This window comes from Triturus cristatus, chromosome 2_2 (assembly GCF_964204655.1).
Source record: "Triturus cristatus chromosome 2_2, aTriCri1.1, whole genome shotgun sequence".
Lineage (NCBI taxonomy): Eukaryota > Metazoa > Chordata > Amphibia > Caudata > Salamandridae > Triturus > Triturus cristatus.
Window position 1 is genome coordinate 1,222,628,532 of NC_140582.1, and position 25,662 is coordinate 1,222,654,193.

At 45.3% G+C, this 25,662-nt stretch overlaps 2 protein-coding genes across 2 annotated transcripts in view; one reads left to right on the plus strand and one right to left on the minus strand.

Annotated features, from left to right (window-relative positions):
• LOC146863442 (uncharacterized) overlaps positions 1 to 661 on the minus strand; it is a 521,477-nt gene extending 520,816 nt beyond the window's left edge. Inside the window, exon 1 of the mRNA XM_085642874.1 lies at positions 641 to 661. Within this exon, the coding sequence (XP_085499000.1) occupies positions 641 to 646 (6 nt within the window). The 5' untranslated portion in view covers positions 647 to 661. The remainder of the gene's footprint in view (positions 1 to 640) is intronic.
• The window catches only part of LOC146863443 (uncharacterized), a 265,763-nt gene continuing 240,352 nt past the window's right edge, over positions 252 to 25,662 (plus strand). The window contains exons 1-2 of the mRNA XM_085642873.1: positions 252 to 308; positions 7,329 to 7,381. The gene's annotated coding sequence lies outside the window, so the exon portion shown is untranslated. The remainder of the gene's footprint in view (positions 309 to 7,328; positions 7,382 to 25,662) is intronic.

The following is a 25,662-nucleotide window of genomic DNA, read 5'->3' on the forward strand; positions in this document are numbered from 1 at the left end:
GCCAGTGCTTGTTATCCCCCCTCAGGTTTCTTTTTCCTGTAAATCACGGCTTTCCATGAAAGGAAGGGAGATCCCGAGGGCGGAGGAGGCACAAAGTGAAAGCCCCTTGGAGCCGCCCCTCCGCTGACCATGGCTTTGGATGAAAGGGGTCTCATAACCGTACCGCTTTCATCCGCCAATCAGCGGAAGGCACGAACTTAGGTTTATTCCAAGTGTAGCGCTATAAATAGGAGGGGTGAGGGCTTTTATCTGGGACACTCGAGAGAAATCCGAGGCAGCAACGAAGACGACTGAAAAGAAGAGATTCCGTAAGATGCATGCCTTGCCTTGTTTACTTCAGTTTATTTATGCTGTGACGTTTCATGACAAGACGAGCTCACCTGTGCTAGTCCTGGGGGTTTAATTAGCGACCGGGTGCATTCTGGGGGTTGTAGTCCCAGTCCTCGTGTGGTGTACATGTTAGTCTGAGGCTGTAGGTTACAGGAATGAAAGAGTAGTCAATCGAAGTAAACTAAGGGTTAATGGCAAGGCCGGGTGGGGGCTTGGAGGAGGGGGGCGGTGAATATTGGGAGTAGACTCGATGAGTCCAAACAAACCATATAGCAAAAACAGTACAGATGAAAAATAGCAGCAACTGTACCTGCATTTGTGTAGCGCTTCATAGCCCTTGCCAGGCTCCAAACCGCTGTACCGTGGGTTGGGTTATTGGTTGGTTTGAAGGTTATTTGCTATGAAATCTGTGGTTTTGTGATTGACCAGAAGGGCGTGGTGCTCTGATCCCGTTTTAAGTTGTAGCATACCTGCCACTTGCAGAACTGTGTGAGGAGAGGGCGTGGCCTAGAAAGGGGAGGGGCCTCGTGTCAAGCTGTACCTACGAGGCACTTTTGAACCCCACCCTGGCCCCAACCCCCCTCCTCCCAAACAAAATAAAGCTTGTTGAGGCTGGTGCCGATGTTCTGGGGTGTTTTCACACCGCTTAAAGGGCCTCGGCAGTTCAAAGCCTCAGAAAACGAACTGGACAGCCACTATTTACAGTGGTTTTCAGCTCGTTTCCCCTGCCACCGTGTGATGTCGGCTCCTCACCTGGAGACGTGTGATGGGAGCCGATTCCGTGTGTCACACGGTGGCACCATGTGAGTTGGCAGGTATGGCGGTAGGCTTGTAGCGCTTAGAAATGCGACAGAGCGCTTGTGGTTTGCAGTAGTGGGCTACTGTTAATGACCCACCAGGCCTCACGCGAGGTTTGTTAGTGACGCCGAACCATAACCCCCGCTCCGTGCTGGATTCAGCGTAGGCAGACGGCCAGAGTAACCTATTGAGGTAACAATATACAACATATGAGGCCTTAGTGTGTCCAACTTGTGACGCTTCAGAGGGACGAGACGGGGGTTGAAGGGACGGACTCGATTAAAGTCACCAAAGATGCCAGTCTTTATTTTATAGCTGAGGTCTATATGGACTTCATAGTCGAGGCGACGGTTGGCAGATTTAAAATAAACCAGTTACCCGAGCGGGGGTGCATTAAATGGAAATATAGAAGTGCAGGTACCCAGTGCCCAGAGTACTGTTTGCTAGTGAGGACTGCCAGTGCTTTCCCATCAGTGCGTTGCACCAGTGCCAAAAAGTACTGGCACTCGCCCTATCAAGGTTAAGATGTGCAGGTACACAGTACCGGACAGCACCGGCCCATTTAAAGCACACTGCACAAGCCCAGTGTTCACGTGTCTTCCAGGATCCGACCTTGTTCTGATGTCCCAATGTCTGGTGCGTTATGCTGTAGAGTGCACGTGACACGTTATATAAGCCACGGACCGTGAGAGAGAAGCACGTGCAGGGGTTGTAGAGTAGAGAACCGGAAGGAGAGAAGACACCAAAGCAAGTCCCCGAAAGTACTGAATGCGCAGGGCTGCCCGGTGCACCCACCCCATGGGTGAGGCTGTCTGCCATGTTCACTCACACATGGTTAATGGTGAACAGTGAGTGTACGTGGTGGTGCTAGGACAGGGAGGGTAACAATGCATGGGCCAGGGTGTTCAAGAGCAGAGGGACCGGTGACTACCAGCCCAGGCACCTGGCACAGGGTGGCACAGCGCAGATGGGGCACCGTGAGGGCATGGGACAGGGTTACAGAAGGGCAAAAGGGGTAGAAAGCCATGGGGCAGGACTCTTACAGGGCACACAGGGAAGAGTGTGTTTGGGGTGCAGTGACTTTAGGGCACGGGAACAGCTGCGCAACGCCTACTATAGGACTATAATTTACCTAATGTGCACTACGGATACCAGAATCCTTTAGGAACTTACACACCTGAACCCACTGGAGGGCAATAAAGTTGTGTTTCAAAAGCGAGTGCACCTCCACCTTGGGTCTTTGTCTGCAAAAGCTGTTAAACTGCCTTTGAGAAAGGAGCTGGGGGCTCTGCATCGCGTCAGGCCAGGAAAGAATTTCGGAAGCATTTTGCCGGTTCCCCTACATGAAAAGATTTGGAGGAATCAGCCTGCCTTGGAGTGCGTCCCCGAAGCACAGGGCATCCTTGATTTGTTGCCGTGATTAAATGTTTCCATTTTGTTGCCCAAAGATGAGGATGCGCTCCAACTACAGTTAGGTTTCACACCATTTATTCACTGGAAAGTGGCATTTCTTCCCGACATTTCAGTTCTTGGCATTACCGTTTGAAAGCTATCCCTCTTCTTCGTCAGAGGCCAATGTGTGTGTCCAATTTCTGCTGAGCACAGACCTCTGCTTATTCTAATTTATCAGCCTCCGGTGTGCTGTTTTGGTGAAATCCTTTAAAAGGCACGCTGGGATCTGTAGTCTCATAATTGCAATTCAATCACCCTCCAGTGGGCTCGGACACATCCACGCAAATTAAGAACCAGTTTTAAGCTCTCCAGTGGACCTAGGGATGGGGGAATTACACTTTGCCAATTGTTTTTCTGCAACGCCATTAAGGAAAAGACGGTTCTCTTCCCTGCGGACCCTTGTTGATTTCATGGACTGTGCACTCCTCCGGGGCTGCCGTGATTAAATGTTTCCATTTTGTTGCCCAAAGATGAGGATGCGCTCCAACTACAGGTAGGTTTCACACCATTTATTCATCTTTGGCCTGGGCCACCCCTCTGCAACGCAGCACAGTGGTGCTTACTGGAGGTACCTGGTGGGTTACTTGGCCCCCAGGGACCCTCAAGATTGAAGAGGAATTAATTTCCCAACTTAAAACGCGCCACAGGGCGTGTTTGCACACATGTCACCTCAGGCCTCACCCCCTCCCTTCACTACTGTGCAAACGCGCCCCCTGGAACGTTGTAAGTTGGGGAATTAATTCCCCTTGAATACTGAGGGTCCCTGGGGGCCAACTAGCCCACCAGGTACCTCCAGTATACGCCAGGGAGCTGCGTTGCAGAGAGTTGTTCAGAGGCCACTCCCCTTTTTACACCTCTCTGCAACGCAGCTATGTGGCGCTTACTGGAGGTACCTCGAATGAGTGCAACAATAGGGAAAGTGTTGGGTAGCAGAGGAATACAATTTACTATTCGCACTCCAGTCAGTGCAACAGTGGGTATAGTGTTAGATAGCGAAGGGGTAAAAATTACTATTCCCACTCCAGTAACTGCAACAGTAGAGAAAGTGTTGGATAGCGGAGGGGTAAAATGCACTATTCCCACTCCAGTCAGTGCAACAGTAGGGAAAGTGTTAGATAGCGTAGGGGTACAAATTACTATTCCGACTCCAGTGAGTGCAACAATAGAGAAATTGTTGAATTGCGGAGAGATAACATTTACTATTCACATTCCAGTAATTGTAACAGTAGGGAAAGTGTTGGATAGCGGAGGTGTAAAAATTACTATTCCAACTCCAGTGAGAGCAACAGTAGGGAAAGTGTTGGATAGCGGAGGGATAACAATTAATATTCTCACTCCAGTCAGTTCAAAATGAAAACAAACAAAATATGAACAACAACAAAAATATTTAAAAAAATAAAATATAAATATATAAACAATTAATACAAATATATTTAACATTACCAAATTAAATTAAAAAACATATTATATTGTTAAATGCCTATGACACATACCTACAAATATGATATAAAATATAATTTTAAAACAAAAAATTTAATAAAGAAATTATTTAGAAACAAAAACATTAATTATTACATAAATGTACTTTTTCCCCCTACCCTCTAATACCACACAATTCACAACCCACATGTAAATTTAAAAAAAAGTTACTTTGATAATATTTCTTTCACTGGTAATAATTTATCTATTAAAAAACAAATTTAAACTCATAAAAATTAATACACTTCTCACACTTTACCCCTGTAACTCCCACAAACCACAGCTAAAATGAAACAGTAAAAAATTAATTACTCCATTAAAACTTATTTTCGATTAAAAAAATTAATAGTATTAAACAACTAATCTTGAAGTAAGTAAAATTAATTTACTCCCCCACCCATTATCCGTATAAAAGGAAAACCCAAACACAAAAATATAAACAATTACGCTAATTAAATATCAATTAATTCATTCATATTACTGATCAACTAATTATTAATTAATTAAACATAAATTACTTCCCAACCTTTACCCTAATAAACACCAAAACCCACACCTAAAACTAATTAGACAATTTCCAAATTTAATTAATATTAATTAAGAATGAATAATTATTTACTGAAACATAAATTACTTCCCACCCTTTCCCCGATAAACCCCACAACCCTCACCTAAAATTAATTACACAATTTCAGTAATTAATTTACAATTTATTAATTAGTATTTATTAACGACTAATTATCAATTAATTAAACATAAATTATTGCCCACCCTTTACCCCTGTAAACACCACAAACCGCACCTAAAATTAATTGCACAATTTCCATGTTTAATTTTCAATTAATTAATACTAATTAACTACTTATTATTAATTAATTAAAAATACATTTCTTCTCAGCCTTTAGCCCTATAAACCCCACAACCCACACCTAAAAAATTACACAATTACCATAATTATTTAGCAATTAATTCATTAATATTGTGTAACAACCAATTAATAATTAATTAATAATAAATTACTTCCCACAATTAATATTATACAATCTCAATTAAATAAATATGAATAAATAAAAAATAATCATTAATTTATTATAATTAAAATACTTCCCACCCTATTCCCCTTTAAACCCACAACCTGCCAAGGAACAAAAACGCACAAATTTAACTAAAATAAAATTGATAACCTCTAAAAATTTAACACATATATTAAAAAAAATAAACAATTCTTATGCAAAAATAATACATCTTATACATTTAAAATATATACTAAAATACATAACACTATTTAAAAATCGATATTTTAACCCGTTGCGTGCGCCCGTCGACCAACGGCCGTCGCGAGCACTACCTCGGTAGTTGGCCGACCCGGCCCCGCCCGCGCAATAGAACGCCCGCATCGAGGCTTATTTTGCGCCACGGTTAACGGGTTGAACAACTATATTTTTGTAAATGATAATATTAGCTTGTATACTTTTTAAAAACAATATTTGTTACCTTAAAATCGATATTCTTGAGCACGATATTCTTGCTGTTTATATTTCTGACTTACAATATTTAGGACTCAATATTTCTGTAGTTCGACATTTCCAAGTCGATATTCTGTCTGCACACCACAAGGAGAAAGCAATATTCTATCCGTCTCTGTAGACAGATCTTTGGATGCTTGGCAATATTCTACCCATTTCTGTAGACAGATCTGTGGGTGCTTGGCAATGTTCTACCCGTGTCTGTAGGCAGGTCTGCGGATGCTTGGCAACATTCTACCCTTGTCTGTAGACAGATCCATGGATGCTTGGCAATATTCTACCTGTCTGTAGACATATCTGCAGATGTTTGGTAATATTCTAACCATGTTTGTAGAAAGATCTACTGATGCTTGGCAATATTCTACCGGTGTCTGTTGACAGATCTGTGGGTGCTTGAACTATTGAAGAAGGTTTAACATCTCAAACCATATCAAATACGTACGGATCAGGGTGAATACACAACATATATATATTTGGTGGCCCTACTGTTAGTAAGGGAGGCAGACCTTAGGGCACAAGGGACAGGGTAACCTTCGGACACAAGGGACAGGAGGGGTGCTTGGACTTGAGTAACCATAAGAGACAAGGGAGTGATTGGCATTGTTGCATATTTATCAGTGTGCCCTCCAGGACCATAGCACAGGCCAGCTAAGAGCACATGGGAGAGGGAAGCTGTATTCTACATGGCAAGAGGGGGGTTCTACAGGACAAGCGCGGCTGGATGTTCCCTGAGTCAGTGAGACAGGGTGCCAGAATCCCATTAACTATATGACACATGGAGTATGGACCAAGAGGACACTGTGACTGATAACACATGGACAGGATAATTATGAGTCCAGAAGTCCGGGTAACAACAGTACATAAAGTAGGATGTGCAACAACACTTGGCGGCACTCACTGTTTTGCCTTCCAGGTGTGGTTTGGGGAATAAGTGAGGCGTTGTCCAGCTTTGGCAATATTATGTCAATAAATATGGTTAAGCGGCTAATCTGTTGGCCATCTCCTTTTAGGCACTCACTCATGGACTGTGTTATGGTAGCAGCCTTCAGTCTGTGAAGCCCTGGTCTCTGTGAGGGTTTATGATTAAGGGTGGGCGTAGTTCGCGAAGTAGCACTTCGCGAAGCTACGCAAAGTGAAGTTCGCACTACGCGAGCTACGCGTAGCACTTCGCGAACTGCGAAGTAACATGTTCGCACTGTGCAAGATGTTGTTTTCAATGATTGCACAGTGCGGACAAGCAACCGGCACTGTGCAATCATTGAAAATGGTATCTTGCACAGTGCGAGCTGTAGTTTTCTGCTGCTCGAGTAGATTTTTACTCGAGCTGCAGCTTTCTCAACGCGAACTGGTAGTTTCTCATCGCGAGCGGTCGCGAGCATACGCGACCCCTCGCAATGAGAAACCTGACCTTCTCGCGTTGGGAATCTCGCCGGGAGGTTTATTTTCCATGCTCGCGATCGCGAACAAGGAAAAAGTCTCGCCAGGATGTCATTTTGCTTGCTCGTGGTCGCCAACTTGACGTTGAGGACCGCGAGCAAGCAAAAAATGACCGCAGCACTACGCAACACTACGCTACGCGTGTTCGCACTGTGCTACGTGCAGTTCGCGTAGCGCGAAGTAGCGCGAACTTCGCAAACTACGCGAGCGTAGCGTAGTGCTTCGCCCAGGCCTATTTATGATTTGTTACTGGTTGGGTGCAGATGTCAAGTCAAGTGTGATACAGATTCCAATTTGTCCCTACAGAGTCTTCAACAACAGGAGGAAAGTGTGGTATCCCTCAGCCAGCCGCCTCTTAGGTAAGCAATCGGTGCACATAGAACTTCATGAATTTTGTGTCAATCCCTTGAGACGATCATCCCAATATGGCTGGAGCCCTAGTACTGTTTCCAATAAAAAATGTTCTTGTTTAGATTGTCTGAATCTTCCCAGCTTTTCTTGAAAAGAGAAATATTTGCTAGAATCTTTAGCCAACCTTCTAAATTCATTGTGTAACAGATTGCTTCAACAATTCAGCTCTCCTCAATTGGTTTACACCACTGTTTAATTTGTTTGTCCAGTGACATGTTTGACCCATGAAGTTCCCAGTAATTCCTGCCCATAATGAGTTTGTCCCAGCCTATGGCAGCAGTAGATGAATTGCATATCCAAAGTAGGCGAGATGCTAACAGATCTAGCTCAACTTGGGCTGGGGCTCACCCGCTGTCCTGCCCGCAGTTAATGGTAAGAATCCACCTTAGCAGTATAGCCACTTGTTTCACTATGTTGCTGTGTTTATTGATGGTCACCACCAGGCCACTGCCTTTATTTTATTCAAACGTGTTCCAATAAGGGTTACGTACAAGATGACTATCTCATCTTCAAACTGGAGCCACAGGATGTGCTAGTCACCCATGTCGACGAGAACATTTCTGATTCCTACATGAGCTTCCCCGACAGCTTTGTGACTACCAGAGCCTCTCTCCATTCAGGAAGCTTCTAAAAACCCATCTTTTCTGAGGTATCTTGGTTTGGCTATAGTATACCGTCCTAAGCGCGGAGATACCCCTTACGGGGTGATTTGGGCGCTATATAATCAAATTAATTAATGAATAAATACGTCAGCTGTACATACATTAAATATAAGTTAGACCAGCGCACAACACTGCTTAAGGCTGTGATTATGTAGTATTCTTTTAGTCATCCTGATGCTGTCACCTACTTTTACCCATTGCCACGTGTCACATTGGAACATTTGTATCATCCCTTGAATTAAATTACCCATTTGATGAAAGTCCTGCCTAGTAGCCCACGGTTCACCCTATCCAAAGCTGAAGAATAGTCGAACAACACACAGACAGTGGTATTAAAGAGCCCCCAACCCATCTGCAGTATGTTTAAGAAAATAAAGTTGTCAAGAGTCACACATCCTTCCCTATTCCAGCAGTGCTAGATTGGCAAGTAATTATTTGGCCACTGAGCAAAGAGGAAAGAGTTGGATAGCATAAAAGATCTAATACTAAAATAGAGCTGATGACTGACACGTGAAGAGACTGTTGGAAGGTACTACTGAGCAGGTGGCTCCAAAACACAGCCCATAATACAGCCTGTAAGAAACAGGAGTATTAGTTGAGGGTGGTAAGTACCCACTCCAGTAATTATCACAATCTTTGTCAGGGTCATGCACTAAAGTCACCAAATAAACCTAAGCTCAACCCCCTGATAGCTCTGGCAGAGAGCAGACAGGCTAAACTTAGAGCAAAGTGTAAAGTATTTATGCAGCATCAAAACAGTAATAAAGTTGAAAGGCAAAACAATACAAATCCGAAACTGAATTAGAGAAATAGAGTTAGGTTCTAACGTTTTGCAATTTTTGTTGAACTCTCTTCAGCTCTTTTTCTGTAGCTGCTTTAAAACGTTCATAAGGGAATTAATATGGGAAATAAATGTTTTGAGACTCACACCCCTGCCCTTGCTCAACGGATCACCCCCAAACTTTCCGTTGAAGGGCAGAGGTGGATGACCTTTTTTGGAACAAAAGTTATACTCTTTGTAAGGAAACTCTGACCTAACTATAACTACATAATGATGAAGGCTACTGTGATATATATTCAATGAAAAAACCACAGGTTTCAGGGACATTATGGTTAGTTGGACATTTCACTTGTACAAAACCAGAGAAATTTGGCCGTTGATGACATCACATATTACATCATTCATGACATGGCCAGTGACATCACTGATGACATCTCAAATAACATCACTGTCACTCAAATGACAGGGGGCCCCCTCCCCAGGCCGTTTTTGGCCCTGGGGGCCCCATCCCCAGGCCATCTTTTTTATTTAAGAAAAGGGAGTGGGGCCGCTGTCCCCACTCCTGGGCCACTCCTGGCCCCGGGGACCCCATCCCCTGGGTCCGACCCTTTGCGTTGGGGCCTGTGGGGGGAACTCCAATACACCCACATTCCCGCCGGCTCCCCGCCTCCTACGGGACCCGGCATTGCTTTTGAGCAAGGGTAGCTGCTGACACCAAATCCCCTTGCTCAAAAGCAATCCTGCTTTGCTTTATTGAAGCAGAGTTTGCTATGGCAGGGCGGAAGCCATGCTCTCGCCCTGCCATAGCAAACAGCAATGTCCCGGGGGTGGGCACTCCTGGACATTGCAGGAGCCGGCCCTGGTAGGTGGCGGTCCCCAGGGCCATCAAGGGCTCCTGGAGGGGTTCGTGCATGGAAGAAGGTGCTGAGTTTGTTGCAGAGGTCTTGTGAGGGAGGAATGTCAGTAGACTCTCTGGTGGGTTGGGCGAACTCCATGATGATGCTGAAGAGTCCTTTACTGTTTTCCTCATATTTCTGATGAGTTGGTGGTGGCTCTGAAGTTGTTGTGGGCTTCTGTGGATTTAGAGTTCCTCCAGGCCTTTTCGAGGTGCCGGCATGTGTGTCTAGTTTCTCGAAGTTCGGTTGAAAACCATCTGGCTTTCTTGGTGTGTGTGTTGTTGTTCTTCTTGAGGGGGGCTATAGTGTTGGCGCTGTCGAAGCTCCATCTGTGCAGAGTTGGGGCTGTGGTGTTTGGGTCATCATTCTCTGCGGTGGTTGTGGTAGAGCTGCAGAGTGAGGAGGTGAGCTGGTCGTTAGTGATTTTGGTCCAGTTTCTTCGTGGGAGCAGGTGCTGGTGTCTGTGGATGGTGGGTGTTCTGAAGGTGAAGTGGATGGTCTGTCCACGGGAGTTCGGTGGTGTGGCTGAAAGTGATGGAGTTTGCTTTTGTGAAGAGGGGGTCAAGGGTGTGTCCTGAGTGTGTGGGTTCGGTCATGATCTGGCAGAGTCCAATGTTGTGGAGGTTGTCCAGGAGGGATGTGGTGTTGGGGTCTAGTTGGTTGTCGAGGTGGAAGTTGAGGTCTCCCAGCAGGGTGTAGTTAGTGGATGTGATGGTTTGCGGGGAGATGATGTCCGTGATGGAGTTGGTGAAAGGTCCGCAGGGTCCGGGGGGCTCAGTAGATGAGAGTTCCTCAGAGGGTGGTGGTAGGGCTGGGCTGTATCTTGAAGTGTAGGTGTTCCATCAGGTCTGTGGGCTCGTTGGGGAATGTGCTCAGACGGACGGTGGATTTGTGGACGATGGCGATTTCTCCTCCAGGGCGGGTGGGGCGGTCCTTCCAGGAGATCTTGTATCCTTGGGGAATGGCGATGGCAATATTTGGTCCCGAGGTGGTGTTGGTCCAGGTTTCAGTGAAGAATGCGATGTCCGTGGTGGTGCTGTTGAGGAGGTCCCAGATTTTGGTGGCCTGTTTGTGGAGTGAGCGGCCGTTGAGGAGGATGCATTGCAGGGTCTTCGGTTCTTGTGGCGAGTTGTGCTGGGTCCGTGTTCCTGGCGGTGCTGCAGGTGTGCCGGCAGCGGTGACAGCTGAAGGGTCCATAGGTGTCGGTTGGTGATGCTAGCTTGCAGTTGTTATTGCAGCCTGGGTTGAGTGCACGGAGTGCCGCTGTGTTGTAGCGTTGGCGGTGCGGCGGTCCAGGGTTCCTGGCGCTGGTCGCAGTCGGTTCGCAGACGGGCGCAGTGGCAGCCATTAATTAAGGGTCGGGGAGGGCTGGACAGCTGGGAGGCAGGAGAACTGGCTCAGTCTGGTCGCGCTGGGGGGCCCGCGGGAGCAGCAGCGGCAGGAAAAACAGGGTAAAGCAAGCAATAAGGAAGAAGAAAAATGTAAAGAGTAAAAGGGTGAGAAAAGAAAAGAAAAAGATATAAAGGGTGAGAAGAATAAAGGGTGAAGGAACAGAAAGCAGAAGAGTGCTGTAAAGAGTGAAAGGGTGAAAAAGCTGAAGGGTGAAAATGGAGCAGAATGGGGCAGATGCGGAGCAAGAGAAAGGAGTCAAAGATCCACTGGACCACCGGGGATGAGGCGCAGGTATAACCTACAAGTAGAGGTGGGTCTAGAAGACCAACACTACGGGAGTGCAGAGGCTCAGGAGAGGCCTCACTTAATGGTGGAGCTGCGAGGGTGGGAGAGCAGTTTCAATGACAATGAGTCAGTGGTCTTGCTCACCTGTCCCCGCAGCAGCCGCCATTAAGTAGGGGTCGGGGAGGGTTGGACCTCAGTGATTGTATAAGAGATTAAGTATGTGTTAGTATCTGTATGAATACGTGAGGTGGTGTGCATATAACTGTATTGGTGAGTAAATTAGTGTGATTGATTCTTTGCATGACTGACTAGATGTGCGTGTAACTATGGATGAGTGACAGTGTGTGAGTGTCTGTATAGGTGTAAGAGTGCAAATGATAGTGCTGTATTGATAAGTGACTGCATGTATGAGTGACTGTATGTGTGAATGAGTGGATGTGTATGTAGACCTAGGAATCAGTGAGTATGTAGTAAGTGGTATTGGTGTGTCTATTGTTTCAAAAATGTTAGTCTGTATTTTAGAGTGGGTGTATCAAAGGTTATATTAGGGCGTGAGGAGGTGCATCAGATTATCACATGGAATATGTCATCAGTGATGTCATTTGAGATGTCATCAGTGATGTCACTTACCATGTCATGAGTGAATATGTAATGTCATCAGCAGTGCATTGCGGGGGCGCGAGTTATAGCTAGCTCAACTTACTATAATGGCCAAATTTCTCTGGTTTTGTACGCGTGAAATGTCCAACTAAATATGACGGCCCTGAAACCAATGGTTTTTCAGTGAATTTCAAAGGTTTTTAAAATGCTAATTTCTAACTATGACGACCCTGAAACCTATGGTTGTTTCAGTGAATTTCAAAGGTTTTTTAAATGCTAATTTTAAACTATGCCTACATAGGTAGGACATATGCAGAAAGAGGGAGAAAGGTGCAGAAAGAAGCAAGAGATGTGGAGAAAGAACCCACAGAGGGGCAGAAAGAGGCCTTGTTGTAAAGTCATCCTGTGCCTCCAACTTTTTGCTGACTGGTACTGTTAGTAACGGAGTCTGACTAACCAGGCCCAGAGCCAGTGATATGCTAAAATACACTAAGAATACAGTGAAAACAACTACATACAATAGGGTACACTATGGGATGGAGTATCCCTGTGATTGGCATGACCTCCCCTGTAAGCTCCTAGTACATAATAGGGCCGGGGGATTAAAGCTACCTCTAAGTCAGAGGTGCAGAAAGATGCTTCTTTAACTAGTAGTCCCATTTGCAGAGTGGCAGAGAAAGGGTGCTGGGCCTCCGACCATTACTCAGGAATTCTGCTGTGTAGGACTTACAGGAGGTACCACGAGGGCTTCTTGGCCCCCAAAGTCCCTAAGGAGTAAAGTGGACTTCATCCCTCATCCCGTAGTCTGACAGGAGGCGTGTTTGCAGAGTGGTGGAGAAATGGGGCGTGGCCTGCTATGAGAACTAAGCAATCTCGCTGTGTGGGGCTTATTGGGGGTAATAGGAGGGGTAGTTGGCCCCCAAGGTTGTCCTTGGGGGCCAACTACCCATCCTATTACTTCCACTAAGTCCAACACAGTGAGATTGCTAAGAGGTCTTCAGAGGCCACGCTCACCTTTCTCCACTACTCTGTAATCGCACCTCCTGGTACAGTACTGGTTGGGGGATGAAGTCCACTTTACTCCTAAGGGACTTTGGGGGCCAAGAAGCTCTCCTGATACCTCCTGTAAGTCCTATGCAGTGGAATTCCTGACCGCTGGTTGGAGGCCCAGCCCCCTTTCTCCACCACTTTACGAACATGACTACCAGTTAAACAAGCATTTGCAATGCAATCGGTCTCACCTTTGGAACCTTATATGTATTTAGCTATGCAGCACACTAGAGTGCTGAAACATCTATTGTTCTTTAACATGGAGGGAAAGTAAGCACCAAAGTGCGTGACACGCCAGGTATGGAAACACATGGAGAGGAAATGGTTTAGTCCAAAGCTCTGTTTTTAATATAAAATCTGGGCCTTCGGTGGTCATATCACTGAAAATACAAGATATGAAAAAAATATTATGGTCTACGGGTGCTTGTGGAAGACAATTTCTATGGACTGGAATCTAGAGAATGCTAAAGTGATTCTGGTATTTTACTGACTTCAGCTGGTCGTTTTCTATCACAAAAGTTAAATAGAGACAGTTGCCAGAAAAATAAAAAGAGGGTCTCTCAGCAGAAAGCAATTATGGTATTTTACTGACCTCTGCAGGTCGTTTTCTGTCAAGACAGTTAAATAGAGGCAATTGAACAGGAAAAAAAGTCCCTAAGTGGAAGCAGACAAGTCCTAGGTCTGATCTCCAGAGCCCCAAAGTACATACAAATATAAGTATATAATAATTATATACTAAAGTATATACAAGAGGTCTTGAATGCTCGACCTAAAAAGTATTTGTAATTTAATAGGTCTCGCAACTGAAAGAGTTAGAGCTACTGGCGTTGTAAATGTTTTTTACTAATGTTTTTTTGGAGTGGAGTGGAGTGGATGTACTTTGTGTGTAGTGGAATTATGTGGTATGTTGTGCAGTGAAATTATGTGGATAGAAAATATGTGGTATCTAGTGTATAGGAATTATGTAGAGTGGGGTTATGTGTTATTGAGAGCATTTATGTGGTGTGGTAGTCTGTGTTGTGGAGTGGTAACCTCCGGTTTAGTCTTCCTCGTTTCCATAGAAGCTAAACTATGAACTCAATGAGAAAAAAAGAAGGAATCACTGAGGAGCACTTTTGGACCTAGTCAGAGGTATGAGCAGGGCCACTGGAATTATGCGACTGTTTGGCTGCAGCAACGTTCGCACAATTATACATTTTCCGCATTAGTCACATAATCCATCATGTACTGCCTAATCTGCAGATTTGAACAGAAAAAGCCTTGTTTCTAGCTCAAAGGGCTCAAATGTTTCTAAAAATGCAGCGGCAAGTGTTACAGCGTGGTGGAAACTCCTTTGTAAAACTAGAATCGTCACTTGTTATTTATTGTTAAATGTGGGTGTTAAATTGGTACTAATGGTGTGCAAGCCAATCTTGCTTCTTTCTGCACCTCTCTTGCCTCTTTCTTCATTTCTGTTTCTTTCTCCATCTCTTTTTCCTCTTTCTGTTCCTCTTACCTCTTTCTGCACCTCTGTTCCTTCTTTTTTATGTACTTCTTTTGTTTCTTTCTGCACCCCTCTTACCCCTTTCTGCATGTCTGTTGCCTCTTTCTGCATTTCTTTTGCCTCTTTCTCCACCCCTCTTCCCTCTTTCTGCATCTCTGTCGATTCTTTCTGCACTTATCTTGTGTCTTTCTGTACCTCTCTTGCTTCTTTCTGCACCGCTCTTCTCTTTCTGCACTCCTCTTGCCTCTTTCTGCACCTCTGTTAGTTCTTTCTGCACTTCTTTAGTTACTTCCTGTACTTCTCTTGCTTCTGTCTGCACCCCTCTTGCCTTTCTCCAGCCCTCTTTCTGCACTTCTGTTGCTTCTTTCTACACCTCTCGTCTGTCTATACACCTCTTCCCTCTTTCGGCACCTCTGTTGCTTCTTTGTGCACCCTTCTTGCCTCTTTATGCACCCATCTTCCCTCCTTTTGCATACTTCTTGCCTCTTTCTGCACCTCTGTTGCATCTTTTTGCACTACTCTTACTTCTTTCTGTACCTTGCTTGCTTCTTTCTGCACCCCTCTTCTGTCTTTCTGCACCCCTGTTCCTACTTTCTGCTTTTCTTTTGTTTCTTTCTGCACCCTTCTCGCCACTTTCTCCATCCCAGTTGCCCCTTTTTGCATTGTTGTTGATTCTTTCTGCACTTCTCTTGGCTCTTTTTCCACCGTTCATCCCTCTTTCTGCACCTCTGTTGCTTCTTTCTGCACTTCTGTGCCTTCATATGCAAACCTTGTGCCTCTCTCCTCATCCTTCCTCCCTCTTTCTGCTCCACTCTTGCCTTTTTCTGCACCTCAGTTCCTTCTTGCTGCACTTTTGTTTCTTTCTGCAACTTTCTTGCTTCTTTCTGAACCCTCCTGCTTCTTTCTCCATCCCTTTTCCCTCTTTCTGCACCTTTCTTGCCTATCTCTGCAGCTCTATTCCATCTTTCTGAACTTCTTTTATTTCTTTCTACTGCTCTCTTTCTTCTTTCTACACCCCCTTGCCTCTCTCCTCACCCTTCTTCCATCTTTCTATACCCCTGTTGCCTCTTTCTGCACCTCTGTTCCTTTTTTATGCATTTCTTTTGTTTCTTTCTGCACATCTCTTCTTTCTGCACCCACTTGTGCCTCTTTCAGCACCCCTCTTCCCTCTTTTTGCACTTCTGCTGCATCTTTCTGTACTTCTTTTGTTTCTTTCTGCACCTTTCTTCCCTTTTTTGCATCCCTCTTGCCTCTTTCTGCAGTTCTCTTGCCATTTTCTGCACCCCTTGCCTCTTTCTGTACCTCACTTGCCTCAGTCTACCCTCCTGTTCCCTTTTTTTGCACCCCTTTTGCCTGTTTCTGCACCCCTCTTGTCTTCCTGCAATCCTCTTCTTTAGTTACTTTCTGTACCTCTCTTGCTTTCTTCACCCCTCTTGCCTCTTTCTCCATCCCTCTTCCCCCTTTCTGCACTTCTGTTGCTTCTTTCTGCACCTCTCATCTTTCTCCATACCTCTTCCCTCGTTCTACACCTCTGTTGTTTTTTTCTGCACCTCTGTTGCTTCTTTGTGCACCCTTCTTGTCTCTTCATGCACCCCTCTTCCCTCTTTTTGCACACTTCTTGCCTCTTTCTGCACGTCTGTATCTTTCTGCACCACTCCTGCCTCTTTCTGTACCTCTCTCACCTCTTTGTGCACCTCTTCTACCTTTTTCTGTACAGCTCTTGCTTCTTTTGCACCTCTGTTGGTTCTTTCTGCACTGCTCTTGCTTCTTTCTGTACCTCACTTGCATCTTTCTGCACTTCTCTTGCTTCTTTCTATACCCCTGTTGCTTCGTTCAGCAATTCTCTTGCCTCTTTCTGCACTTCTTGTGCCTCTTTCTTCATCCCTCTTGACTCTTTCTGCACCTTTCTTGCCTCTTTCTGCACCTCACTTGCTTCTTTCTGCACCCTTGTTATTCTTTCTGTCTCTTTCTGGACCTCTGTTGCTTTTTTCTGCACTTCTCTGGCTCTTTCTGCACCCTTTGCGCCTCTTTCAGTACCCCTTTTCCCTCTTTCTGCACTTTTCTTGCTTCTTTCTGTACCCCTCGTGCCGCTTTTGGCACCCCTTTTCTGTACCTTTTTTGCCTCTCTGCAGCTCTGTCCCTTCTTTCTGCACTTCTTTTGTTTCTTTCTACAGCTCTCTTGCATCTTTCTATACCCCCTTGCCTCTTTCTCCACCCCTCTTCCCTCTTTCTGCACCCTGTTGCCTCTTTCTGCACCTCTGTTCCTTTTTTCTGCTCTTCTTTTGTTTCTTTCTGCACATCTCTTGCTTCTTTCTGCACCCCTCTGGCCTCTTTTTGCACATTTGTTGGTTCTTTCTGCACTATTGCTTCTTTCTGCACCTCACTTGCCTGTTTCTGTATTTCTATTGCTTCAGTGTACACCTCTGTTGCTTCTTTCAGCAATTCTCTTCCTCTTTCTGCACTTCTTTTCCTTCTTTCTGCACCCCTTATGCCTCTTTCTGTGCCTCTTTGTGCACCTCTCCTATCCTAGCTTTTTCTGCACCCCTCTTGCCTCTTTTTGCACCTCTGTTGGTTCTTTCTGCACTGCTCTTGCTTATTTCTGCACCTCACTTGCCTCTTTCCACACTTCTCTTTCTTCTTTCTACTCCTCTGTTGCTTCTTTCAGCAATTCTCTTGCCTCTTTCTGCACTTCTCTTCCTTCTTTCTGCACCCTCCTGCCTCTTTTTGTACCTCTCTTTCCTCTTTGTGCACCCCTAACTCTTTCTGTACTCCTCTAGCTTCTTTTTGCTCCTCTGTTGGTTCTTTCTACACCTCTGTTGCTTCTTTCAGCAATTCTCTTGCCTCTTTCGGCACTTCTCGTGCCTCTTTCTGCACTTCTCTTGCCTCTTTCTGTACCTTTCTTCACCTCTCTTCCCTCTTTCTGCACCTCACGTGCTTCTTTCTGCACCTCACTTGCTTCTTTTTGTACCTCTCTTGCCTCTTTCTGCACCTCTTCTATTTTGTTCTGTACAGTTCTTGCTTCTTTTTGCACCTCTGTTGGTTCTTTCTGCACTGCTCTTGCTTCTTTCTGCACTTCTTTTGCTGCTTTCTGCACCTCTCTAGCTTCTTTCTGCACCTCTCCTGCCCCTATTCTTGCTTCTTTCTACACCTCTGTTGCTTCTTTCAGCAGTTCTCTTGCCTCTTTCTCCACCCCTTATGCCTCTTTCTGTACCTCATATGCCTCTTTGTGCACCTCTCCTATCTTTTTATGCACCCCTCTTACTTCTTTTTGCACCTCTGTTGGTTCTTTCTGCACTGCTCTTGCTTTTTTCTGCCCCTCACTTGCTTTTTTCTGCCCCTCACTTGCCTCTTTCTGCACCTCTGTTGCTTCTTTCAGCAATTCTCTTGCCTCTTTCTGCACTTCTCTTCCTTCTTTCTGCACCCCTCCTGCCTCTTTCTTTACCTCTCTTGCCTCTTTGTGCACTTCTCCTACCTCTTTCTGCACCCCTGTTGGTTGATTCTGCACCTCGCTTGCCTCTTTCTGCACCCCTTTTTCTCTTTCTGCACCTCTCTTGCCTCTTTCTGCACCCCTTTTCCCTCTTTCTGTACCTTTCCTGCCTGTTTCTGCACCTCTCTTGTCTCTTTCTGTACCTCTGTTGGTTCTCTCTGCACTTCTCTTGCGCTTTCTCTACCTTTCGTGCCTCATTTATCACCTTTGTTGCTTCTTTCTGTACTTCTCTTCCTTCTTTCTGCACCCCTCCTGTCTCTTTCTCTACCTCTCTTGCCTATTTGTGCACCTCTCCTACCTTTTTATGCACCACTCTTGTCCCTTTTTGGGCCTCTGTTAGTTCTTTCTGCACTGCAGTTGCTTCTTTCTGCACCTCACTTGCCTCTTTTTGACCTTCTCTTGCTTCTATCTACACCCCTGCCTCTTTTTGCACCTCTGTTGCCTCTATGTGCACCTCTCTTGCCTCTTTCTGCACTTCACTTGCTTCTTTCTGTATATCTCTTGCCTGTTTTCGCACCTCTGACTTAGAGGTAGTTTTAATCCCCTGCCCTATTATGTACTAGGGCCTTACAGGGGAGGCCATGCCAATCACAGGGATATCCCAACCCATAGTGTACCCTAGGGTATGTAGGTGTATTCTAAGTGTCTTTCAGAATAGCACTGGCTCCGGGCCTGGTTAGTCAGAGTGAATTACCACCAATACCAGTCAGCAAAAAGTTGGGGGCACAGGATGACTTTGCAACAAGCCCTCTTTCTGCACCTCTGTTGTCTCTCTCTGCATATCTCTTGCTTCTTTCTGCACCTTTCCTCCTCTTTCTGGACTTCTGTTGCCTCTTTCTGCATCTCTCTTGCTTCTTTCTGCACCTTTCTTCCTCTTTCTGCACATGTCCCACCTCTATAGGCTAATTTAGAAATTCGCAATTAAAAAACCTTAGAAATTACCTGATAAAACCATAGGACTCGGACATTATAGTTAAAAATTACCATTTAAAAAACCTTAAATATTCACTGAAAAAAACCACAGGTTTCAGGGACGTTAAAGTTAGTTGGACATTTCACTCATACAAAACCAGAGAAATTCAGCCGTTATAGTTAGTTGAGCTAACTATAACTCACGCCCCCACGCTCAAACTTTCGTAAATGCGACACCTATTGCATTGCAAATGCTTGTTTTAGGTGCTACTTTTTTATTTGTATTTAAGCACTCTTCCAGAGTGTCTTTTGAGCTGGCTTCCTCGTGTACATCTCCCACTCCGTGTTCCTCCAACCTACCCTCCTTCCCTCCTGTAGTTTGTGGTGCTGCTTCCACCCACCGTCCATTTTCCACAGTGTTGTGCCCCCATTGGTACCAGCAGAGAAGCAATTCATAGCCTTCACAGACTCGGTGGTACGAGTAAGCTGACCTGGGAGAAGGGAAGTGGGTAGGGAGAGATGAGGTCAGGCTAGCAGGACGCTGGTAGGCTGAGAGCACTGAGGTCAGGCTAGCAGGACGCTGGTAGGCTGAGAGCACTGAGGTCAGGCTAGCAGGACGCTGGTAGGCTGAGAGCACTGAGGTCAGGCTAGCAGGACGCTGGTAGGCTGAGAGCACTGACCTTGTGAGCTGGTCTCTACCGCAGAATTGCTGGGCCTGTACTAATTGGACTTGAACTAACAACATTGGTAAAACTGTTAAGTTTCTTTCTTCTCTTTCTTGCGTTCTGCTAAAAGCCAGCCATCTTCCTTCTCTGTCAAACACATACGTGCTTCTGCAAACACAGGTAATGCCATGAGGCCTGACTTTAAACACTCCTCCCAGAATCTGCCCCTTGTTAAACTCCTAATTAATCATGTTCCTGATTGGAACATCTCCTCTAGATGACCGCTGTCGCTGCTAATAAACACGGAGACTATTCTCTATATTTACATAATAAGAATATATGAACCATCACTGCACTTAAAGGACACTTCACCTTACATGCTTTGTAATTGAAAGATATACGCCTGGAATATAGGGAAATTGTGAGGAATCTACCAGCTACTTCAGTTCCAGTAGTTTGCACCAAAACATAACAGCTTGTAGAACGTTGTGTGACCTGAGGAACTGCAGTGTCAAAATGGATCCTTTTTTGTTCAAAAGTCCCCTTTAAGTTTCCTATTTCGCCAGAGGGTGATTCAAATTCCAGGTTAATGGAATACTGCCTCGTTGGTCAGGCTGATAATCTAGTGCCTTATCAGGATGGTGTCTATGCGCATTGGAACCATACTTGCCCAAAAGAACTTGTATCTTGCTGCTAAAAAGTGTGACGTGTTTCTAGTCTTTGAACCTGTTACCAGGTGGCATGCCTGTAGTTCACCAATGGCCTGGTCAGTAACAAGCAAATGACATAGAAGTTAAAGCCTCTTTTAGACCAAGCCTGGCTTGTGGACTCAGGCAGCTCCCTTATGACGCTAGGTCAAGAGGTGAAGGAATATTTCAGTGAGTTAATCTGTCACAGTTGAAACCTGTGGTGCTCTGCAGATTACAGATGGGCATACTAGCAAGGCCAGCATAGCCATTGGTAAACTGAGTAGTTTTAAACTAGGTAACAGTGGCTCCCGTTATTTACAGTGCTTGGAAGCAATAGAAATGTGGAATCAAGTGCTTAGTTAGACAAGCATTTGCAATGCAATAGGTCTCCAATTTCTGCAAGACCTATTGCATTGCAAATGTTGGCAATTTGGCATCACGGACAAAGGGAGAGAAGGGTGGAGAAGGCACGGACAATGGGAGGGTGGGCAGGTGGGGGTGGGGTAGTAGAGGAGAAGTCACGGACAACAGGAGGGAGGTGAAAAGAAGGCACCGTCAAAGGGAGGGAGGGTAGAGTGGGAAGAAGGCAAAACAGGAGGGGCTAGAAGGCACCAAAACATGTTGTGTTGCATGATTCTAGACCCCACATCCCCCATGTTGTTTGAAAAGCTGTGTAACGCTACGTGTGCCCCTCTATACAATCCACATTTACCTGGTCCGTCTCATGCGGCGGGTTCTGGCTCCAGCTGCTCCCTTAGGCTCTGGCCCTGCTATGTGCCCTTGGACTTCCAGAGGAGCCGCACTACCCGAACAAGTTATTATACTTGTGTTCTGATGTAATTTCTTTATAATCTGCTACTAGGTACATCACAATTCGCTGATTATCAAAAAGAATTCACCAGGTTTTAATACATTGATTATAGAATCCCATGTATCATAATGAACACTATTACAGTCAACAAATTATTTTGGAATTTAATTAGACCATAACTATTGGATACTGTACTCGGTGTGGCATCTAAATTAACCTAAAACGTGTAGCCCCTCTACATCGAGCAGGTCAAATGGAAAATATCTAACTATCGCTGGACACCCCAGTTCACTTTCGAAAACCAATATGAGTAAGGGACTAAACAAATACTAACAGGTACGCCTAACATCTGTGTCATTCACAGATATCACTTTGAACACAAATATAGATTTTTTCACAAAGCTCTGCTTCCATAAAGCCCCCCGGTGTGTTAGTCTGCACATTGGGGTCACTAACTCTACATTTGGAGCTGTATAAAAGAGTGCACAGCAGCCCTCCTGCTTTCTTCTATTAAACAGTGCCTACCGACCAGCAGTGGTGGCTCCTGGTGTTTTGTGGTATCGTTAGCGAGGTTATACGCAACACAGCATTTTAAGCACACAAACCGGTGTCCAAAAAAAGGGCACATAAAGGGAGCGTTTGTTGACAGAAATAAACTTGCGGTGTAAAAAATTATGTGATCGGTTATTGGGTCTTTCTGTGGTACGAAATGCTTAACGGCCAAGATTAAAATGACCTGCCCTATGAGTCATCAGAGTACATGAGCCTAGCTAGTCTACAACTACACTGAAGTTCACTGAAAGTAGAAGGCGCTAGTTACAGTAAGTGGCACTGCGGTGGTCTGAGATGTATTGTGAAGACAAATAGCAGAGCATTACACTGTAAACCACTATGAGAGAGAAGGCATCATTCTGTGCCACGCCGCACCTCAATTCCTATAAGCTCTCCTCTCGGGAATGATACAATCTGCTGTACTAGATTTCGTAAACAGTGAGGCCACTAGGGATCAATATTGTGCCTAGTCCCCTTCGTTTCTATCCTTCTGCGGCTACACAGAACAGCTGTCTGGCTGCTACTGGATGAGATTACACCAAATTTCACAGAAAGGTAGTGCTTGGTCCAGAAAGCGACCTTTTTGTTATTTGGTGTCAATCCATTCAGTAGTTTTAGAGTTATTAAAAGAAATCAAAATTTGTATGTCTAGGAACACGAACACTCTGTGAAACTTCCCAATCTCATGTAAAGATCTGATTGGCTGCTAACACTTCAACCAATGACTGCTGGCAGCCAGAGGCTGAGTCCGCAAAAAAACCTAAAAAATAAAATAAAAAAAAGAAGGGGGCAGGGTAGGAATACCCTGACCCCCGAGCCGTTGGTCTGGTGTCCCAGAAGGACCCTGCTAGGGCCAAATAGCATTTATTTTTAAAAAAATTGCATCAAAAACCAATGGATTCATGCCTTCATGGCAAAAAAAACAAAAACAGGCTCCCGTACTTTTTTCAACAAAGCCCTTGGGTGGGTCAGGTCCAGGGGGCATGCACATAAATAAAAAAAAAATAAAGGAGGGGGCATGGGCCCTCCTCCTGAGACCCTTATGAATCCAGGGGACCACCACATCCCCGGGGCCAAATACATATAAAAAATGGGAGGGAGGCCACATGGCCCCCTCCCGGGCCATAGGCACCCCTGGGGACCACCACCTCCCCGGGGCTGGCCCATGCATAGTAAAGAGAAGGGGTACTGTGTGGCTCCCCTTTCTTAAGCCATTAATGGCACTGGGGACCACCACTCCCAGGGCTGGCTCCTGCTATCTCCTGATGTGCCCCCCCCTCTGGAGTTAGCTGTTTGCTTGGTAGGAGGTGTGACAGCTCCCACTATGTGAGAGCAAACACTAACTTTGCTCTCAGCAAGCAGGAGCTGTCAAACTGATCTGGCTTGCTAGGAGCAGAGTTTTCATCTCTTTTCCTGGCATGTGGTCAGGGTAACAGATAAAACGATTGCTCCCAAAAGCAGGGAGCTGCATATTTAGTAGCTCCTTGCATGCGGAAGCAATGCTGGCTTCCACAGAAGGCCAGGAGCAGGCTGGGACTGCGGGAGCCTTGAGACTCCCCCATAGTCCCTAATGATACACACTGGATGTCCTTGGTGTGGGCAGGGCAACCAGGTAGCTGTGACTGGTCCCTAGGGAATTGGGTCCACGGGTCCAAAATCACCCACATGGCCCCCCATTGAATTTTGGCCAGGTCCCGGAGCTGAAATAGTCCTGGGGAATGGGTCACAGAAAAAGAAGTACAAAAGGCAAAACAATGGACAGAAAAGGCAAAACAGAGCAGAAGAGGGCAAAAAAGAGCAGTAAAGGCAAAATGGATGGCAGAAAAATGAGCAGAAAAGGCAAAACAGAGGGCATAAAGGCAACCAGGAGAGGCAAAACAATACAGAAAAGGCAAAACAGAGCAGAAGAGGGTAAAACAGAGCATATTCGGACACTCACACACCCTCTCACAGATCTACTCAGACTCACACACTCACTAACAGACTAAGTGAGACACTCATGCACCCACTCACAAACCCACTCAGAGACCCATGAACCCACTCAGATACTCACGCACCCACTCACAGACACACTCATAGACGCATGCAATCACTCAGACCCAGTCATAGATTCATGCACTCCAAAAAGAGCCACTCAGAGACTCGTGTACTCACTCACAGACCCACTCAGGGACTTGCATACCTACTCACAGACCCACTCTAGACACACACCCACTTACAGACCCACTCATGCACACACTCACAAACTGACACACACTCATGGAGGCACTGGCAAACCCACTCTGATTCTGACACCCACTCACAAACCCACTCAGACATGTATGGACCCACTCACACACCCATTGAGACACTTATGGAGCCACTCCAAGACCCACTCAGATACTCACATGCCTATTGAGACACTCACACAGACACATCCTGAGACACTCATGCACTCACTAACTCTCAAAGGTTACAGGTTACAGTTAGGATATACAAATTTAAAAATATTAAGAATTTACTTAGAAAAACAAAGGTTACATGGATGTTATAGTTAGGACAGTCACAGGGGTATGAGAGGCAATACGTTGGAGGATTTTTCACAGTATATACATGAAGAATTAAAGAATCCACGATGATGCTTGTGTTCTTGTGTTGTCTTTATTCTTGGTGTGCTCACAGTTCAATACAGCCTTGATGTGCTCAAAGTTCGACACAGCCAACGCGTTTCGCCCAAACATGGGCTTCTTCAGGGCAAAGTAAATGAACAATAAAGCATCTTGGAGCAGGTTGGGTGTTGGTGTGAATTCTCGAAAGTTCCGTGACTGAGAGGTCAGAGTAAGGAAATCTCTCAGTGGGTTCGCTACGATGATCCTGAGAAAAAACAAGGAGACTGTGAAACGCCTCCTATTGGCTAATCCTAAGTAAGGATGTGGAAATTCAAATATAGTAGTGAGGTCCGTGTGTAGGGAGCCTTCAGCGCTGGTACGTCCGTCGAGGTAGATCGGTGTTCTAGTTAGGATATAACATTAAAAAAGTAGAAATTCACTAAAAAACAAAGGTTACATGGATGTTATAGTTTGCAAATAATATTAAAAAATAGGAGAAATTCACTGAAAAAACCAAAGGTTACAAGGACATTATAGTTAGAGAATAGAATTTAAATACCCTTAGAAATTCACGGAAAAAAACAAAGATTACAGGGACGTTCTAGTTAGCCTCAGATTACACTTGTACAAAACCAATGAAATTCAGCAGTTATAGTTACTTGAGCGAACATTCAATGAATGTGTCATTGTGTAACGAGACTGGTGCTAAGTAAAGCACTCTGATACCCTATTTATCGGGTCTAGTTCACGCTATATAAAACTTCCACAAAAGAACTATAACTTACGCACCCGCGAGGCACTACTTATGCCCTCACATATCACATCACTCATGACATGGTCATTGACATCACTGATGACATCACTGATGACATCACTGAGGACATCATCCATAGAACCACTCACACACCCACTCACACCCCTATACAACCTCTTAAACACCCACTCACATATTCACACAACCATTAACATGTCCATACAAGTACTCACACAACCACTCACTCATCCATAGAGCCACTCACACACCTACTTACTCACTCATACAGCCACTCTGTCATCCTTACAGCTATTCATACCAACAATCACTCACCCATACAGCCTCTCGCAAGGCCACACACTCATCAAACAGCTACTCACACACCCACATATTCACCCAATCAGCCAATAACACCCCCTCACTCACCCATACAGCCTCTCAACACAGTCACTCACTCACCCATACATGCACTCACACACTCACTAACACACCCAACACAACCGCTTACATACCCATTCACACATCATACAACCATGCCCACATCCGGTCACTCGCCCATACAGCCATTCACACAGACACTCTCTCCAATTCAGCCACTTGCATACTAACTCACTTAATCAAC